Source organism: Anomaloglossus baeobatrachus, chromosome 9 (genome assembly GCF_048569485.1).
Source record: "Anomaloglossus baeobatrachus isolate aAnoBae1 chromosome 9, aAnoBae1.hap1, whole genome shotgun sequence".
NCBI classification, from domain to species: domain Eukaryota; kingdom Metazoa; phylum Chordata; class Amphibia; order Anura; family Aromobatidae; genus Anomaloglossus; species Anomaloglossus baeobatrachus.
This window is the reverse complement of record NC_134361.1, coordinates 124195429-124210263: the sequence shown is the minus strand read 5'-3', so window position 1 is coordinate 124210263 and position 14835 is coordinate 124195429. Positions and strand designations below refer to the sequence as shown.

The window sequence follows — 14835 nt, the reverse complement described above, 5'->3', positions numbered from 1 at the left end:
ATATTATCGAACAGAAGCATGTTTCCACCCTTCATATATTAGTTAGAATATGGTTGACATTATGATGTATAAGCCGGCAAAGCATCACACAGGAGTATACCCAGCGTTTAGTGATGGCCCTGGATTCCAGACTTCAAGTGCTTACAAGGATTCTCTACAATGTATTAAAAATAAACATTTTATTTGTGGTAATGTTACTTTGTCCAATTAACTTTGAGTTCCTGAATTGAGAAGAAAAATGGCAGCAATTTGTGAATGTTTCACAAGATATTTTTATTCCACCCCTTTAATTATATCTGAAAGTTTACACTTCAATTACATCTCAATTATTTCATTTTAATTTGAAAATAGTGGCTTGGAGAAGGCAAATCACAAAGACTGGGTCATTGTCCAACTATTTCTGGACCTAACGGTATAGGTACATGAGTCTATAAGATGTATGGATACATAGGTCCAAGAGATGTACAAGTCAATAACACATGTACAGTAGATACATAAATAAATAAAATGTATATATAAATAAATCAATGCTATATAGATACCTTTTAAACTTTATTATCTTACATTTACACTATGTTCTTAGTAAATCAGAAATGCTTTGCAAAATGTGAACATTTAGGTTATTTCAGGAATTTGTTTTATTGCCTTTACTGATACATAATCTGAGATACATATTAGCCAGCCATGACATCACATGCTTTTAAACATTAAAATCCAGAGGTATTAATATCCTCTCAAGCAACAAGCCTGACTTGCAGGAAGAACTCTATAACACTAAAATCCCTGCAATGAGATTTAATGATAGTGGCCTGGGGTTTTTCAATATGAAGGATATGAAACTTTTATGTGTCTGCATATTTAAGGTTCTGGCTATGCCCTAAATAACACCATGGCAATAATGAGCTGGAGAGCCAAGTGTCACTCATGAACCCCAATGGAAGACATCTATGAGGACTACCAAGTATCAGAGGTATTTAATAGCACTGGTCTCTTCATTCGGGCCAAATCGACCTTTTGAATCTCCCCAGGCTCCAGAAAACTGAAATCCCTACGCCCGTCCCACAATAATTGCCCCAGACAAGTTCACTACACTAAAGACTTCCCAAAATCCAAAAGACAGCCTCATGTGAATTGCCATATGTAGTATATATATATATATATATATATATATATATATATATATATATATATATATACAGTATGAGATGAATGGATGGTTGGTTGGAAGGATGGATAGTTGGATGGATGAATGGATGGATGAATGGATGGATGGATGAATGGATGGTTGGATGGGTGTAAGATATCACCTGGGCCAATAAAATGTGGTTAAACGTATTGATGAGTTTTGCAGAGCTGCCTGCTTTTTGGATCTATAGATATAAGTAGATCTTTTTCACATTTGGTTGCCTCATGTTAGCTCCGTGTCTGTATTTTGCGGCTCCGAGGTGTAATGATTAGCCAGCCTAATTTCTGAGCTGCACTGAGAAATATGGGAGTCTCTCACTGCCTCTGACTCTGTCCCCAATATGGATAAGTCCCTAACTGAAGGACTTGTGGACTTTGAAGTGTGCCAGGCACCATATTGTTATTTAACCCAATATTCCCCAACTGGACATTTGCATTTAGCACCAATAAGACAAAATCAAGACGACTGAAGGCAATGTATCCAGTGTGCATGACCAACAGACTACATTAAACACCTGTGACTTTGGTAACAATGTAGCACTCCATCTATTGGGAGTATGCGCCCTTCTATCTGTATCCAGATCACGTTTCATTACTAGGATGTCATCTGTAGATCACGGTAACACAAACTAAAAATCATTATTCAGCCACATCTGGTTCTTTCTATTTAACAACTTCAGATGTTGTGGGGGCTAATATAATTATAATTGTAGTGCAGCTATGTTTATCATATTACCACTACTTTTACATAGGGCTGCTACACATTTTCTAACCTAAAAGCTGAGGTAAGAATGGGCACTGCCAATGGTCAGTAGCAGCGGGAATAATTAGACTGGAAGTGGAGTTCATATTCTTAGAGCAGCATGAAAATATAAAATATCTCTGCTTTGGAAAAATTTATTTTTCTGGTTTCACCAAATAGCAAATTCAACCCTGCTACATCTACACATCTGTTTATCATTTGAAACTGTTCTATACTAATATGGTAGCCGTGGATTTACATAGGACTGCAATTAACCATTACTATAGAGTTCTAGCAAATTCAGCTCTGCTACATTTATGCTGTTATAGGTAGTAAAATACATTACACAGGTTACAGTTACCTTGAGGCTGCGTCAGGAGATTTCTGGGCTTTGTTACACAACACAAGTGGGGGAACATACAGCTTATCGGCCCGGTCACAAATGAAAGGTAAAGCTTGGTCTGAGCATTCAAGAGTTAAGCGCTGGAGGCACTAAGCAGACTGCAGGGCAGAGGAGGGTTGTATGCCAGCTCAAAGGTGACCCTGCGAGCTGTTGTCACTGACTGCCAAGTGAAGGTGATCAGGGAAAAGTCCTGGAGAGAACAGAGGCCACACCTATGGGAGAACTGCTGCCAATGAGCAGGAAGGCCTGCCGGTGTGACTCCAACCAAAGCTGCCTCCCATCACTTCTAGGGAAACTTTTTTCCTAATCTGACCCATATAATCAGCGTTATGAAATCAGACTATGGCAACATCACATACATAAAAGGGCCCCTGTGCAAGAACAATATATGGGCACTTTGCATCCCAAGAGTTTTTCAAAAAGCACAATTCTACCTGCTATGTAGGTAGAAATGCCCCCCCCCCCACCTCTTGGGCAGGCTGCACCACTTGTATGTCCGCTCCTGGGCATTATACAGAATATAAGAAGCACTGATGACTGGACACCAGCCATCACCTATAGCTAAGTCTACATGATGAGAGGACAAGCCCGATGAGGGCAGCATTGACCAGTGATTGACATTACTCCAGCAAAGTGTCACGTCTGTGTACTATGTTACTTCAGTGGAAGTTTATCGCAATGGAATGTCCACATTGAAAAAGGAGACTGGTATTCTCATCCTCAACCTCTGTGTCACGATGACTATGGGATTGCAAGAAACCAGGGCTCCTAAGCTGTCCCTGAAGACATGGAGCTCTTGTCAAGGAGAAATTTAATATTTTGTATTCTCACACTCTATGCTATCCGTAACCTCAGGGTTACTCCTAATGGTGGAGACGCTTGAGTTTCCCTCCTGGCCCTGCTCCTGACCAATCCTGATTTGATTCTCTCTCCCCCGGAAAGGGACGGGACAGGTGTGTGTTGAAACCACAGATAAAGACAACAAATAAAACAAAACTCTGTCACACTACACACACACACACACACACGTAAAGACAATAAGAGATTCATGAAGAAAAACAAGAGAAGGAAGGAAGTAGAAAACAGCAGCGGTAAACTCTACAACCGTTGCAAGCAATAAGCACAACTTTCACCAGGCAGTCTGGCACACTACACCTCAGACACCAAAATAAGATAAACTATAGCAGGCATGGGTAGAAGGTTTCAACTAGCATAAGTAGCAGGGGATCAGATGTGATAGGTCTCCCTACAATATGTGATTAAATAAGCAAGCAGACTAGCAGAGATTAACTGTTGCTAGCCTGCCTAAAAATCTGCACACAGCAGGTCAATGCCAGAGTCGCTTTTATTTAGTTACAACAGGGTATGTTTTCACAATTTTTTCCTTGGTTTCTCTTTGTCTTATGGCCAGTGTGAACATGGTCTCACAAGCTCCATGTATACCATCTCATACTCTGGCTCACTTTTTTATTTTTATGTAGTTTTTTTTGTATTCAGTACAAACAGGGAAAGGCCCCCTTTTCAGTGAGCTAATGAGCTGGGCATTTCATTCTGTGCATCCCCTGACTGTGTGTCCTGTTGGGACCCGGTCACTCTCAGCCCTTAGCCACATTGAAGCCTATTTTAGACCCATGGTAAGGTTTGAATGTTAGAGAGTGTAGGTACTATCCCAACTGGGTACACCTTGACGTTTGGTGGGATAGCTTTATACTTTTTTTTATCAAAAACAGTGTTTACTAAGTACCCTATGTTTATATGCACTATGCTTTTATTTAGTTACAGCAGGGTATGTTTTCACAATTTTTTCCTTGGTTTCTCTTTGTCTTATGGCCAGTGTGAACATGGTCTCACAAGCTCCATGTATACCATCTCATACTCCGGCTCACTTTTTTGTTTTTATGTAGTTTTTTTGTATTCAGTACAAACAGGGAGTGGCCCCCTTTTCAGTGAGCTGGGCATTTCATTCTGTGCATCCCCTGACTGTGTGTCCTGTTGGGACCCGGTCACTCTCAGCCCTTAGCCACATTGAGGCCTATTTTAGACCCATGGTAAGGTTTTAATATTAGAGAGTGTAGGTACTATCCCAACTGGGTACACCTTGACGTTTGGTGGGATAGCTTTATACTTTTTTTTTTATCAAAAACAGTGTTTACTAAGTACCCTATGTTTATATGCACTATGCTTTTATTTAGTTACAGCAGGGTATGTTTTCACAATTTTTTCCTTGGTTTCTCTTTGTCTTATGGCCAGTGTGAACATGGTCTCACAAGCTCCATGTATACCATCTCATACTCCGGCTCACTTTTTTGTTTTTATGTATTCAGTACAAACAGGGAGTGGCCCCCTTTTCAGTGAGCTGGGCATTTCATTCTGTGCATCCCCTGACTGTGTGTCCTGTTGGGACCCGGTCACTCTCAGCCCTTAGCCACATTGAGGCCTATTTTAGACCCATGGTAAAGTTTTAATATTAGAGAGTGTAGGTACTATCCCAACTGGGTACACCTTGACGTTTGGTGGGATAGCTTTATACTTTTTTTTATCAAAAACAGTGTTTACTAAGTACCCTATGTTTATATGCACTATGCTTTTATTTAGTTACAGCAGGGTATGTTTTCACAATTTTTTCCTTGGTTTCTCAATGTCAGAGTCTACCTGTGCTGATCCCAGACACCAGAGAAACCATCGGACGTAATGACAGAATCTGCATTCTGAAAAAAGCTCAATGCTGCCTTTACAGTCAGCAAAGTTTGTGCAAAACTCTGTGTGACACTCTATCAGTATATTGACAGATTTCTACAGGAAAAAAAAAATCATCCAATCAGCATCTGGAGAGGGCTAAGCCCGCCTGTCATGCATTCATTGGACTCCTGCCTCAACAGACTGCCATCTTCCTACAAGGAATACCGCTACATCTTCTCTTCTGTGCTTGATGTCTTGTGCTTCTGATGGACACATGAGAGAAGACAGAGGAAGTCAAGAGGATGTCAACCATGTCCAGGAGGAGTAATCAATGTTTACACGCATTCTCTTTCCCTCCGGACCAATCTGTTTCATTTGTGTGACGCCCTGGACTATTCGGGTCGTCACAGGGTTCTGCACAATCTGCCCTTTCTGTGCAGGACTCAAACTCCCATGGTTCTGGGAACCTAACCTGCAGAACTGCCTCCACCAGCATTCACAAATCCTAGATACACTTTGTACCACACCTGTCAGGTACACCAGTGGGCTGCTTAAGCAGGAATAGGGCCGCCCACCTAGGGGTCAGACAGGGCGGTGTCAAGTTCAGTTGAGTGGTAACCCTCAAGCTGAGAGGAGATCTGAGGAACCTGGGAGTTGTAGCTCCCAGGGGAGAAGCAGACTAGGTCGCAGACGGTGGTCTGGACCTGGAGGAGTTGGACCCCTAGTAACAGGGGATTGAGGCTAGGTGCCTGGAACCCGTCAAGGAGGATGGTCAGCAGTCTGGTCCTATCACCGTTCGGGGTACACGGACCCTAGGTCGGGGAGAAGCTTTAAGTGACCCACCAATTAACCTGCGGAGGACAGGGCCTTTATGGACTGTTCCCACGAAGCTCTGAGATTGGGGGCACTAGCACAACGAGGGGGATAGGGCTTTCCTAGGAAGCGGCCCAGTGAAATCCCTGAGAGCAGGCTCTTTCACTTAGCCACAGTGGGGAGTGGGACCCAGAAAGCTCCAGGCTACCAGGCCACAACGGACAATCTAAATTGGTGCCAGGAGGCAAGTTACAGACCACCAGGCAGTGCTGCAGGGGACGGGAACCGGACGAGCTCCCCTCAGGAGACAGCGGCAGTCAGAGACTTGGTTTACCTTGTTGTCAGCGTCTGCTTCATTGCTGAGTGAGTACCTGCACTGCACCCCCCACATCACCATCCAGAGTCCTGGGGCCTACCCCTACCCGTGGAGGGTAATGTCATCTTGCAGCCTCACTCCATAACCCCGGGTACTCCCAACGGCAGTGGCGGTACTCCCAATTACCGTACACCACGGGTGGCGTCACAAACTATACCTCCCCTGTAAATACCCCCTTTTCCATTTGAGTGCGGCCCCTAGCCCCTGGGTCCAGAGACCCTTGAGCCACGAGCAATCACCCCCGGATCCGAGCGGTTCGATCCGTTGCAGGGGCGGCACATTTGCATAAGCTGAGAACGGCATTAAAAATAAATTGTCTGATAAGAATGGTGATTGGGTCAGGAATCAGAGACTTAAGGGGGCTTTACACGCTACGACATCGCTAATGCAAACTCGTTGGGGTCACGGAATTGGTGACGCACATCCGGCCGCATTAGCGATGCCGTTGCGTGTGACACCTATGAGCGATTTTGCATCGTTGCAAAAACGTGCAAAATCGCTCATCGGTGACATGGGGGTCCATTCTCAAAAATCGTTACTGCAGCAGTAACGAGGTTGTTCCTCATTCCTGCGGCAGAACACATCGCTCTGTGTGACACCACAGGAACGAGGAACCTCTCCTTACCTGCCTCCCGGCCGCTATGCGGAAGGAATGAGGTGGGCGGGATGTTACGTCCCGCTCATCTCCGCCCCTCCGCTTCTATTGGGCGGCGGTTCAGTGACGCAGCTGTGACGTCGCTGTGATGCTGAACGAACCGCCTCCTTAGAAAGGAGGCGGTTCGCCGGTCACAGCGACGTCGCCGGACAGGTAAGTAGTGTGACGGGTCTGGGCAATGTTGTGCGGCACAGGCAGCGATTTGCCCGTTTTGCACAACAGATGGGGGCGGGTACCCATGCTAGCGATATCGATACTGATATCGCAGCGTGTAAAGCGACCTGAAATTGGACCTGACGTTCTTTTTAAATAGATTATGTGTATCATTGATGTTTAAATTTGTGGCGCCCCTGGGCGCAGGGTATTACACCACCTTTGAGGAGGGGGTTAACCTGCCTGTGCCTTCACAAAACACACACATACAACAGTAAGGTTCTTACTCACAGGGGGTTGGACTAGGGCAAACAGGATAGTTACCCATCAGGAAGCATGGGACTTTCCCAGTCGCTAGGAGTACCACAGGGGGCGGGCACCTCATGGGGTAGAAGTAGGCGCAACCATCACACTTACAGCAGAACCTTCCTAAGCACAGCTTGGGATAACATCTGGCACTGACAAAAGGAGTTAGTGTTTCTCTCTCTTCATGGGCCCATGGCTTGGAGCAGGAGGCTCAGCCCGGGTCCCGGATAGCAACCGGATTGCAATCCGCAAAAGAGGCAGTAGTGCTTTAGGCATATAGAAGCACTTCTCAAGCCTCTGTCATGCCAGCTCTATTCCCCATCTTCTGCAGCTAAACTGAGAGCTTGTTTTATTGAAGTCACAAGCAAAGAACCCAATAGTAGAGATGAGGGGACCTGTACAAGTTTGCTTTGGCGGGTTTACCCAGACTTTAGATTAGGTTCGATTTGGGATCCAGACTTTACCTGAACCCCAATTGAAGTCACTAATTGGGCAGTTTGGGTCTCCGCCTACATGTAGCCTGCCAGAAACGGAACACTTCCATGAGTGTTGTTTTTCCATTCTTTTACTTTGGTGCACACTACATCCAGTCACACTGTTGTTAACACCAGTGCGAGCCGTTCAAACACTGCAAGTTTCTCGCACTGGGCCAAACACCGAGTGTACCTGAGCACAGCTCACACGAGTGGTTTGCATACGTAAAGCACTCGAACTCCGAAACCGAACTCTGTTTTTTTGTAAAGTCTGTGCTTGGTACAAACACTGAACCTCAGGGTTGCTCATCTTTACCCATTAGTCAAGCAGAAGGTGGTGCTTGGTGGGGAATAGAGCTGGAGTGACAGAGGCTTGGGAAGTGCTTCTACATGCCAAAAGCATTTCTGCCTCTTTTGTGAAATGATTGAAACACCGATTTCTTTATATCGGGAATGTACCGCCCAGCGGGCTCGGCTGCGACCGCCGAGCCGCTCGGATCCATGCTCGTACTGCGGGTGGTGGCTCGAGCCTCTCATGTACCCGGGGGTCACGTCGCTTTGCAAGGGAGTTGGCGCTACACGGGGGGATTTGGGTGTTTGGTTTGGGATGATAGTTTGTGGCGCCACCCACGGGTTGTGGTGATTGTGGACACCACTGCTGCGGTGAAGGTATGGGGTTCCTGGGAACGATGTAATGGCGCAGCTAGATGTTGACCCCTCCGTGGGTAGGGAGTGTAGGGCCCGGTAGGCGAGGGCTGGGGTACAGGGTGAAGTGTTGCGGTGCAGTGCGGTGCAGTGCCTGATGGCACTGGAGTACTCACTCTGACACAAGACACTGGAGTCTCTGGTAAACCAAACGGAGTGATGAACGGGGCCCACAGCCGGCTGCAGCTTCTCCCAGAATAGGTTGGTGGTTTCCGCCTTTCTCCTGCACCTCTGAGTGTAAATGTTTGATTCCTATGCCTAGACACCGGTAGTCCGCTTCCCGACATGTATATGCCGTAGGAGCCCGTTTGCCCGCAGACGCTGGCCCTTTGGGTCTCTATGTCTTGGCGGTGGCTTTACCCTGTATGGTTGGGCTGTTGTCTTGTGTGGGATAGGTCCTTAAGTCCAGTCCGCAATCAGTTGATTCGACTCGGCCCTGTCGGTTCAGGGCTTTGTACTGGGTCTGAGTACCCTGCCTGGTGCTCTGGTATCCAGTTGGCTCCCCGATTCGGTTCCGGCGGGCCACTACCCTGTCCCGGTCCCTTACGGTTCCACCGGTTGTTTTACCGGTCTCCTGCAGGCGGCCACCACCGTCTGCCTCCTTGCCAATGGTGACTGGGCTCCGACCCAGCCACCGGAGTAGTCTATGGCAGGCCTGAGCGCAGGTCTGCCTCTGGACTCAACCTCTCTCCTTCACTGTCAAAACTACTCTGCACTGTCAACTTGAACTTGACTACTTAGGTTCCCGCCTCCAGGCCTGTGAACTCCTCGGTGGGCGGAGCGGTGTGGACATCAAACCTGGAGGGTGGTGACAAGGTTTTTAGTTTGACTGGTGTTACCTAATCGGGAGGGGGGTGTGGTGTTGTGTGTGACTACCTGGGATGAGCTAACTAGTCCAGGGCGTCACAGGAACAGACAGGCTAGTTAAAGGTATGGATGGCTTGAGTAACAAGAGATACATATAAACAGTTTGGAGGTTGAAATCCTGCTGATGGATTCCCTTTAAAGGAGTTCATAATTTTCACAAATAGGATATGCCATCATTTTATAAGCAGCATCTTTTACAGTCCTAGAAGATTGGCAGGAACTGATCATAAAGTGATGGCATATCCTAGAAATTTGCCATCGCTTTATGAGATGGGTAACACTATTTAGGCCTAAAGTGACAATAAAAATGGATTCACTTCCTACTGTCACATTTGCAAAAATGGCAAAAAAATCAAGTTTGATGATGATTGATTTGATGTTTTTAATGTGAGTTTTGATGTGAGACCTTCAGAAAAAGAACACTAGGATCTGCTCCTCAACCTGGGATTTGGTTCAGCAGCTGGGACCGTCACAGATGGTGAGAAGCGCACAAAAACATTTCATTTTTGCACAATCCATTAAACTGAATATCAACATGATACTGCTGGTGTCCGTCGTGTGTAGATCCAGCTCATTCTAAAACTAATAGACATTGTGGATGTGATACTAATTCATTGTTAGGTGGGGACTGTCTAGGACCTCAGGAGAGGGGGCATTTAGTGGGTGTTGTATGCATTCTGTAATATTAAACCCCACAGCTCTGACACCTGCTCAGCGTCCCCATACGCAGCTGCCCCACATCCAAACAGGCATTTATTTCATTCTAAACAGATAACACAGTTCACGTAAAGCCTTCCTGCCTTTTTCTAATGCAGAAAATATGACACGAGAGTCAGCTTTTCTGAGTTTTGAAGTGCACAAAGGGTGTAAGCACCTCCTAGTGTTAGCAAAAGAAATGTCTCGGTATACAAACTGTGATCCAAACACCATTAAAACCTGGAAATGATGGAACCAAGATGTGCTGTGTGTATCTATGGCACCATCATTTACAGAAAAGGAGGGGGAACGGGTAACGTTCACCCAAATGAACAGCACCGGAGACGTGCTGAGTTTTGCAACACACAAATGGCTGATGTGGTATCACTGATTAGACGGATGCTGTGTAAGTGCAGCCTTCAAGGATGAGTGTATATACAGGAAGTAGCATGCCACTCAACAGACAGAATATTGTCACTCAGCGTCATCAACACCAGACCAAAAAGTAATGTGAATGTCCCACTATAGGGCTAAACTAGTGTGATATGCTCCAACAGGGGACAACCAATACTCATGCACCATGACAAACAATGTCCAAGAAATGGAGACCTCATAATACATATACCCTGCTCAATACCGACAGCGGCAGGGGGTCAGGGACAATAGGATGTCATATACAGTGTAATATTCGGACCACTTAAAGTGGAACCGTCTCACCCAGTCCTTTTGTCGGTGAGGTGTCGTCCTTCTCCAGTGCTGCTTGATCCAAATACCGGCACGGGGGGAGCAGTGGCTTGGTCACTGGCCCTATCTAGGATACCACTGACCCTTAGATAATCCACAATGACTCCCGCCCTTACAAGGGCAGTCCACAGCTGGCCCTGTTGTGGCTGACCCTAATCACCATCCAGCAGGTGACTCCCGACGCGTTTCACAACAACTGCTCATCAGGGGAGGCTTGGAACACCTGAAAATCGTGGTTTTGGCTCAAACTTGGAGCTCAAACCTGTGTGGCCTGGTATCATTGAAGGTGTACGATGTACTGAGGTAATTAAAGGGGACCTTAGTCCCACCTCCCTTCCCCAAATTGAAGGAACCGCCCAGCATGATTATGTAAATGATGCGGCGGCAATGAAAACCTGGATGATATGTAACAACTCAACCCCACATCGTGAGGGCGATATGATGATCGCTAACCAAAATAAGATGCAGTAAGATGCAATCCGTTAGGTATAAAGAGACATAGCTCTTACCAGAAAGGACACACGTTTATTTCCCTCTCATGTAGTAATCCAGATGAAGGACGCTGTACTTCCTGGTAGTCCGATCACGTGAGTAGTCACGTGATCGGGAATGTGAGGACCAATAGAGATCGGTCGCGTCATGCAGAACCCGACCGCTCGTCATCAATATGCGGCGGCCTGTGGAACGCAGGACTTCCTGGTTCGCCGGTCACGTGATCAGTCACGCGGCCGGTGACGTCACCAACAGAGGAAGGGGGCGTCTACAGGATATCGGTCTCCCGGCCCACTACGTGACGCACAAGGTGCTCATCACGTGATAGCGGCCGGACAGATAAAGCACGAAACTACATGTTTGATAGTGCATATTAGGTCGCAAAATAGGGCGCGTATTGTTAGCACTGTAGCCCGCATTGAATGGTTGGGAAAAACCCGTATGGATACACATTACGGGATACTCAGACGGATTGCAATGCTCCTATATCATAAGGGAAAAATGAAATGCATGATCGCACCTCAGTCCCCTTGATAAAGGGGGGGGGTTTGGGGGAGTTTGGTTACATTTTCGTTGTACTTATCCTGTCCGTTCAACCTATAAACATACAGGTAACCCATATGGCATATACTCATGATGATGCGTCCGAAAGGATATAAAGATACATGTGATAGAAAAGTTAGACTCAGAAATCCAATCACATAAGCAATCCCATCCAGTGACATCAAACCAGTACAATAATGCCAAATTCGTATGGGTAACCAAAATGAGGTCTGAGAAAGGGGAGGATGGAGAACGGGGGAGGGGGACAAAGGGGATCACTGTACTCATGTTAGTGAGATAAAAGTGATATATAAAGAGATTGTGTAGACAATCATGTGTATATTAAATCCCAACAGGATATCAAGATCACGTGTGATCTGATAAGGGAATTCAGTTGATATTAGCTAGAGATACAAACAGGGGAACAACAGAGAAACGGGGGCAGATGAGGGAGAAATTTAGATGAAGCAACCGTAATTGAGCTGTTCGTTCAAGCCAGCCGGGGAGACCGTATTGAGCCGGAAGATCCACCTTGCCTCTTTTTGCAGGATCAACCGGTCCCAATCTCCCCCTCTGATTGGCTTTTCGACTTTCTCAATGCCGATAAATTTTATGGCATCCTTTTTACCCCCATGAGAGACATTGACATGACGTGCAAGGGAAGTATCCCTGTCATGTTCAATGTCTCCCATGTGGTCTCCAATGCGTCTACGGAACTCTCTCCTTGTCTTACCGACATACTCAAGTCCGCATATGCACGTTGCCTTATAAATGATGCCCTTAGTCCGGCAATTTATGAAATCCCGGATGTTGAAAGATTCCTGTGTCACATTTGATACAAAGGTCTTGCCAGGTGAGATAGAAGAGCATGATACACAATCGCCACATCTGTGGCACCCTTTCAAATTAGACTTGAGCCACGTTTCTTGCTTGGGTGCCATAAAATGACTATGGACCAATCTATCCCCTAAAGATCTCCCCCTTCGATAGGTGACCTGAGGATGGGGACCTACTGATGTTTCCAGGTCACTGTCCATTGTCAAGATTGCCCAATGTTTTTCAAAGATGTTCCTGACAAGATTGGCACCGTTAGAAAACGTGGTAATGAATCGAGTGATTGGCTCACCTACCTCCTTCTTAGAGGTTTTTAGTAAGTCGGATCTATTTTTGGACCTTGCCTCTTTGAAAGCCTGACTCAGCACTTTTTGGGGGTAACCTCGATCGAGAAAACGCATCCTGAGGTCATTCGCCTGCGTCATAAACGAAGTGTCCTCAGAGCAGTTTCGACGAATCCTGTAATATTGCCCCTTGGGGATACCTCTCCTGAGGGGGGCCGGATGGTTACTATCCCACCTCAGGAGGGAATTGGTGGCGGTTGGCTTCCTGTAGGTGGACGTGCTTAAGGAACCATCCTCTGTTTTCCTGATGCGGACATCCAAGAATGGCAACGAAACAGGGTCCACCTCAAACGTAAAGCGGAGACCTATCTCGTTGTCATTCAGTTGGTTTATGAATATCACCAGATCGTCTCGGGTACCGCGCCATATGATGAATATATCATCGATATAGCGCGCCCAAAGATCGATCCGGTCAGATGTTAGTCCTCCATCACCCTCCTCGGAGAAGACAATAGTCTCCTCCCACCAGCCCAGGAGCAAATTAGCGTACGAGGGAGCACAAGGGCTCCCCATCGCGGTGCCCCTGAGCTGGTGATAGAACCTCCCATTGAAAGTGAAGACGTTATTCCTCAGACAAAATTCTAGTGCTTGCAGCACGAATTTGTTGTGAAGATGGTATTGGCAGCCTCTCATAGAGAGGTAATGTCCTACTGCCCTAAGCCCCATATGATGGGGAATAGAGGAATAGAGTGCCTCAACATCGATGCTGACCAACATTCTGTCCTCACCCACAGAAATACCGTCTAGTTTCAAGAGAAGGTCAGTGGTGTCCCTTGTATAGGAAGGGAGGGATTCCACAAAGGGTCTCAAGATCACATCCACGTATGAGCCAAGGTTATGACATATCCCACCGATCCCGGAAACAATGGGCCTACCCTTCAATGGACTAAGTCCCTTATGGACCTTGGGTAGGCCGTAGAAAGTTGCCATAATGGGATGGTCTGGTAGTAAAAACTCATGCTCCTTTTTATCAATCACCTTTTCGGCAAGACCTCTATCCAATAGGTTTTTCAAATCGGACAACAGGGAAGCAGTAGGATTATCCTTCAGAATAGCATACCCTTCTCTATCTGAAAGAAGTTCATGGCACATTCCAAGATATTGTGCCGGGTCCAGGACGACCACGTTGCCACCCTTGTCGGAGGGTTTAATGACAACGTGGCGGTCCTGTTCCAAGGCCCGAATGGCCACGACCTCTTCTTTGGTGCAGTTGTAGTGTGTAAAAACATTATGTTCACTCATTTGGTTGTCCCCTGTTGGAGCATATCACACTAGTTTAGCCCTATAGTGGGACATTCACATTACTTTTTGGTCTGGTGTTGATGACGCTGAGTGACAATATTCTGTCTGTTGAGTGGCATGCTACTTCCTGTATATACACTCATCCTTGAAGGCTGCACTTACACAGCATCCGTCTAATCAGTGATACCACATCAGCCATTTGTGTGTTGCAAAACTCAGCACGTCTCCGGTGCTGTTCATTTGGGTGAACGTTACCCGTTCCCCCTCCTTTTCTGTAAATGATGGTGCCATAGATACACACAGCACATCTTGGTTCCATCATTTCCAGGTTTTAATGGTGTTTGGATCACAGTTTGTATATCTATTTTAAATAACCCAATTAAAGGTTAAGTTTTAATATCACATGTTGCTATATCTATACTAATTGTACATGTTGGAATTCTTTTCTAATACCTACTGGTTCTGAATTGGTGCTATATTCATACAAAAGAAATGTCTCCTAGCAGATCGTTAGGCTTGAGATCTAATGACATTAAAGGGAACCAAACATCAGGATTTTCGTGTATAAGGTGCAGCCAGTGCA

The 14835-nt window shown here is 46.1% G+C and overlaps 1 protein-coding gene across 3 annotated transcripts in view; it reads right to left on the bottom strand.

The window, feature by feature from the left end:
• STARD8 (StAR related lipid transfer domain containing 8) overlaps positions 1 to 14835 on the bottom strand; it is a 564964-nt gene that overhangs the window by 399655 nt on the left and 150474 nt on the right. Inside the window, exon 1 of one of the 3 annotated variants that reach the window (XM_075323985.1) lies at positions 2289 to 2497. The exons of the other annotated variants lie outside the window; for them this stretch is intronic. Within the exon in view, the coding sequence (XP_075180100.1) occupies positions 2289 to 2346 (58 nt within the window). The 5' untranslated portion in view covers positions 2347 to 2497. Of the gene's footprint in view, positions 1 to 2288; positions 2498 to 14835 lie in introns of those variants that run through there. 3 annotated transcript variants of the gene reach the window in all.